This window comes from Schistocerca piceifrons, chromosome 9 (genome assembly GCF_021461385.2).
Source record: "Schistocerca piceifrons isolate TAMUIC-IGC-003096 chromosome 9, iqSchPice1.1, whole genome shotgun sequence".
NCBI lineage: Eukaryota > Metazoa > Arthropoda > Insecta > Orthoptera > Acrididae > Schistocerca > Schistocerca piceifrons.
This window is the reverse complement of record NC_060146.1, coordinates 207,449,699-207,455,762: the sequence shown is the minus strand read 5'-3', so window position 1 is coordinate 207,455,762 and position 6,064 is coordinate 207,449,699. Positions and strand designations below refer to the sequence as shown.

Sequence of the window (6,064 nt, the reverse complement as noted above, 5' to 3'; positions counted from 1 at the left end):
GTAATCACACAAGAAGCAATACTCAGCTTGCAGTTAATTCTTGAGTAAAGACTACAGAAGGCTTGTGACATGTATATTGCCTCCATCAACCAGTAGAAAGCGTTTCAGAGTGTCGACTGGGTGTAGGTTAGGGACAACTTTTCAAAATGATCAGAGAGTGGCATAAAGCAGCAGAACAGAGAAGTAATGCAGTGACTGCATAAAGAAGAGGTGGCTGTGATAAGATGTGGGAAACCTCAAGAAGTTATGTTACTGTTAAGCAGGATATATGACAGGGCTGCTCACTCTCTCCCGTCTTGTCCTATGGATACATTCAGAGGGCAAGAGATGAACTCAGAGAAAAACTACGTACTATAGGAGGAATTAAAGCCTGCCATAAGAAACTAGACATGTTGAGATTTGCTGGTGATATCACTCTGTTAAGGGAAGTCCTGGAACAATTAGAAGTATTGTTGTTCCCAATGGAAAGCACTCTGTTTTCCCTGTATCATAAAAATTAGTAAAGTTAAAACAAAACTCGTTTTGGTGAGTAGACAAATAATGATGCTCAATGCTCACTTAACGAGTGACTGGAGACTGTCAAATCATTTGGATACTGAAACCAATGTACAATTCTGCAATATCTATTCAGTAGTAGACAATGATACAGCTATGTCAAATGGACCTTTCAATATCATTCTTTTCCTGGCATTGTATCTTTGAAATTTGCAAGTCTTATGTTCTAAAGGACGATGACACTTGGTGACTATCAATCAAAATATCATTTCTCACATTATACTTTTCCATTATATTTTGAAGTTCCATTTCCTTATATTTTCACTTTATCTCTTGAAACATTAAGTGTCCTATGAAAATATTTTAGGACTGAAGGAGACCAATTCCTGAAAAGCAGAAGCATTGGGTTGTATATAGGCACACACAAAGGAAGGGAAACTTGCTAGCTTTTGGAGTTATTCTTTGATGAGCTAGAGGAAAGAAAACAAAACCACACAAACATATATACATATCTCCTCTTTCTGTCACTGTGTCCTTGTTTCAGCAACATTCCACACGAAGCACTTCACTAATCTTTTCCTTCATTGTTTATTCAATGGATCGAACAAAATTCTCCTTCTGCAAAACTTTATTTTTTTTATTATTTTTTTTTATTTTTTATTTTTTTTTTTTTTTTTTGTTTTTTTTTTTTTTTTGTTGAAAGTGACAGTTTACTTGAACACTTGCAAAGTCTACAAAAGTGAATACAAAATCTTAATTGTAGGGACACATTGAATGCTAATGTAGCCTGAGGTTTCAATTAAGTTTTAAGGTGACAGTTTGGTTACGAGTTAATAATACCAATGAATCTCATATTATGAGAATAACTATATTTCTGGGACATATTTTGTGTTCATTTGATTTTGGTGAATGGTTTATGTACATACTGATGGTATCATGTCTCAAAAGGGATGGTGATATCAATAGATTCAATATTTCGATTTACTTTTTCTCAGGATGAGAGGAAAATTTACCTTTCATTTGTGGTGGCTCTCCAAGTATTCCGCCAAGCCAATAACTCAATTGAACACCTGAATCCCACCATTAGCCAATCACACTAAGAAATCTGGAGATTTCATCCTTGGTCAAAACCAAATGTCTAAATTTATTCCACATTTTCAACATCATACTCTTTCTGACTGTAACCCAATTTTCAACCCCTTATTTTTCTTTTAAGTTGCTGTTATTATATTCCAATGAGGATTCCATGGTCACAGTATGAGTTATTGCAGAATCACTTATTTCTGAATTTCTTTAACTGAGTACTGGTTGAACAAAAGGAGGTGTAAAGAAATAATCATGGAGGCCTTTATTGATAAATTATAACTACTATTTAAGTGAACAAGCCAAAACTTTGAGGCTTTATTGCTGTGGTCACAAAAGATCATTTATTATACATTCCAACCAACAAGTCAGTGTAACATGATTAACTTCATAACTGATTTGGAGTGCTGTCACTTTTTCTCCTTCCAGAAGCTCAGGTCCACAACTGGTAGTTCATTGCAGTCAACCACCTTATTTCTGGAAAAGTAATGAACATTTCAAAGAAACTACCAGAAGCTATATACTCATTAAATATCCATGGTTACACCTATTGAGAAATACCTACAATAAGACAAGGAGCAATAATAATCTACATTTCATAATTTCTTCACTTGTTCAATTGCCTTGACTTGGACATCAGCGAAAAACTCAATAATGCTATCTTTGAAGGTTAAACTTACTTTCATAAAGATAATACCAAAGACTGGGATGCACAGTAATTTGAGGCAGATGCACTTGCTTTGATGCCATTTCTATCAAATTTTGCACACTCTGTTCCACACGTAAGAATGGGACTTTCTGGAACTGCCAACATAGCTAAACGGTTTCATAGTGTGTCTAGCAGGAAAATTGCAGAATATACTCAAGTTAAGCATAACAGCCATGTGTTTAAATATTTTAATAAATTCTATTTATTTCTGTGATCCTTTGAATTGGTCTGAAGAGGTCATGATGAAACTGAATCTCACAGAGATTACAATCCTAGGTCTATCTATTCAATAGACATAGCAGTGAAAATAGTAAAGACCTTGAGAGGCAATGCCATCACAACAGCATTTGTCCTCCAGGATATTTTTTTAGAACTGATCTGGAGACAACAATGTCTTCCAGTTTTAATGCCATACTGTCCACACTCTGACTCCTTTGAGGAGGGAGAAGAATTTCTTTGACTGTTACTTGTCCACTCCCAGTCCATCACTCTTTTCTCTCTCTTCCCTGGCACTCCTTGTTTTCCTAAAAAGTGATACTTTCTACATTTTAACAACCTCTAATGTTTGATTTTATTGGTTTATGTCTCGTTGCAGTCAGTGCAAGCAGTTACTCAAGAGCTATTTGACAGCTTCCAAAACATGGAGAGAATTTAGTCGAATATTTTATGTTTGAGCAGTTGACTTATAATAGTCATGACAAAAAGCTCATTCACCCATTATAGGAAAGACTTATTTCTGTCACTTATATTTTGGATGTTGATCTCCAGCTGTCATAATACATAGCGTAGGTGATCATTGTAGTAAGGGTATATTTGTTTGTTTTATATTTGACAAGTATTCTTCAAATGTTAGAACACACCTCATTTCCATTATTGCAGGCCTAACGACTGATGCCGAATCTATGCACTAAAATTGCCTCGTGAACTTTTTGAAGACTTGCCATCTCATTTGTAAAAACAATGCATATTACACTTCACAGTGGACTCTATGCCTTTGAAATGAAATTAATTATGAATGCTAAATGATAGAAAGTTGCAAGGAGTGGTCTATTTATGTGCAAAGCTGTAGAAATTAGTAACAGGAGCTCACAATATTTCCATATATCACTTTGAGATGGCATGGGACATTGTTGTCATCACTGTCATCATTGTCAGTTGTTCAATATAATCCGTGGAACTTCTGAAGACCTGCAGCTAATTTCCAGTGAAAGCTGTCCAGTGTGTGCTGAATCCTACAGAACATACTATACATGTTCCCTTGCAGAATTGGATGTCATTAGACTATATCAATATGCACTTATCAAAAGAGAAAAGAGTTTCTCAATAACACATTTGTGTCCAATAATGATGATGAATCTGATGTAGATTGCATAGGTTCTGAGATGAGATCATCTTCATTTAGGTTGTTTTTTGAACATGTAACTGACAGTTCAAGGTACCAAAAGCTGCACAGTATGTACATTACATTCACTGTCTAAGCTCCAGTACTTAATAAATGCACAATTGGTACTATGTTTTTTAAGTAGCAGTCATTGTTAGGAGGCACATTTTGGTTTTGGAACTTGTTGCCATGAATATCACAGCTCACACAAGCTGAGGCAACAAGGAACCCCTTCAGCTATGAAACAAATAGAGGCAGAACTTCTCACTCAGGAAATTCAATGTGAATTCATTTAAAGTAACCTGAGAAGAAACTACAAGAAGTAACACAACGAGTCACTGTTGCAAAATGTGCTTAGAGACATCACCCTATTGATATCAACCTTGCTGAACAAATTTCACTGCCAGATGCTACAAGAGAGCCATTGTGCACCAAACAGAGCTTTACAGCTGAAATTTCAGGAGCATGCCTTCCAAGAAGTGTCAGGCAACATATTTTCGAACTCTTCTTGGAATGAACACTGATGCACAAGGGCTCTCTAGAAGCACCTTGCACTTGAGTTTAATGCTACCATGTCAACCAAGTGATTCCATTACAAAATATGCTGCTCTTCATTGTATCTTCTCTATCTCTTCTATCAGTCCATGTCAACCAAGTGATTCCATTACAAAATATGCTGCTCTTCATTGTATCTTCTCTATCTCTTCTATCAGTCCATTATGAATTACATCCCCTTAAGATTTTTCCAATGAATCTTTGCTTGGTGTCTACTTTTCCTGCAATTAATTTTATTTGATATCTTCCCACCATCCCTCCCCCCTCCCAGAGAGAAACTGGCCTAACAGATGCCTCATCATAGATTTGTGTAATTAATTTTTCAGGTGTCACATTTACTTTTTGCTGTTTAATTATTCTAGCGAACTCGCAGCTTACATCTGCGCATCATGTTTGGAAGGAGACAGAAAGCTGAAGAACCTTTCTTTTGGTTTACCTCTTAATACAAAATGGTGTACAACAGCCATTTAAGAACCATCTGATACAGCACTACTTACATCTGCTATAAAGCTAAAAATTCTGGTTCTCTTACTTGCTTTAAAATTTTTTCTTGGCGTACTTCTCCAACATAATTTGTAAAAGTTCATTTTGTGTTGTTGTTGATGTTGTATTGAAAACAATTACCTTATCCAACTCAACACTAAAATCAATTGGACTTTTCAAACCACCAGGGCTTGGTGATAATTTAGTTTCATTGTGACACCTGAAGGCTAATTCAGAGGAAACACAGAAATGATTACAATTTATTAAAATATTTAACACATACCTATGATGCCTAACATCTTGGTTATAAGCCACAATTTTTCTTCTATATGCACTGTCAAATTGTTCAGCGAGGTTGACAGTGCCAAAAAACTGCCCGTCTTAAACAGTTTTGTATGTAAACAGCTTAAAATTAATTCTGCACTCTGGTACTCAGTGATTTATGTCTGTAACTCCCACTTTTTCAACAAAGGCTCCCCACCAAATAACGTGCATTGGAAGCAGCAAATTACATTTTTAACTTCACAGCCACATAACCAGTCACTTTTTTTTATGAACATCTACTTTAAGTGCTCTCATAAGCTGTCAGTTTCCAGTATTATTTTGCACAATAACAGTCATTCTAGTCTCTCTGCAGTAAGCTTCTCCTCACCAGATTTCATTTTCACTCACACTCTGTAACCTAAAACCTATTCAATTCAATTTATTATCATCCATTTCAACATATCCATTATATAGGAATTATCATATGGGGTGGGAGCAGAGAGATAGAGAGAGAGAGACAGAGAGAGAGAGAGAGAGAGAGAGAGCATGATTTACATTTTTAACAATTAAGGGAAAAAAACATTTTCTTAATTACACTTTACATACTTTGTCTTCTTTTTACATGCAAGTTGAAAAAAAAAAGTTTATACAAAAAAAGCAAAAGATGAGCACTATCTGTTTAGGAAGCAAAGAAATTCATCAACATTATAGAAACTTTGACCTAATAGTAACCTGTAATTCTTTTTTAAATATATGTAAGTTTTGTATATTTTTTATTTTATATATCGTGATCTAGTTCTACCTGCCCAGAAAGTACCAGCTACAGTATCAAGAACTAAAACAATCACCTTGAAATGCCATAACATTTGTACACATGGTTCTAAGAAATAATATTCATAACCATGATACACATAACATTACAACTGCAGTAACACCAACAATTGCAATATTCCAGCCTCTTTTCCAATTGTCACAATGTTAGCATTAAATCTAAGCTCTATTTTATGATTGAAAAAAATATAAAATGCACTTATGCTGATGCGAAAACTTTCCTACAATTTTCTGCCCCCCGAAACAAATTTGTGAATGAAACA

The 6,064-nt window shown here is 35.1% G+C and overlaps 1 protein-coding gene across 1 annotated transcript in view; it reads right to left on the bottom strand.

The window, feature by feature from the left end:
* Positions 1-1,938: 1,938 nt before the first annotated feature.
* The window catches only part of LOC124716866 (peroxidase-like), a 101,888-nt gene continuing 97,762 nt past the window's right edge, over positions 1,939-6,064 (bottom strand). The window contains exon 12 of the mRNA XM_047243419.1: positions 1,939-2,055. Within this exon, the coding sequence (XP_047099375.1) occupies positions 1,989-2,055 (67 nt within the window). The 3' untranslated portion in view covers positions 1,939-1,988. The remainder of the gene's footprint in view (positions 2,056-6,064) is intronic.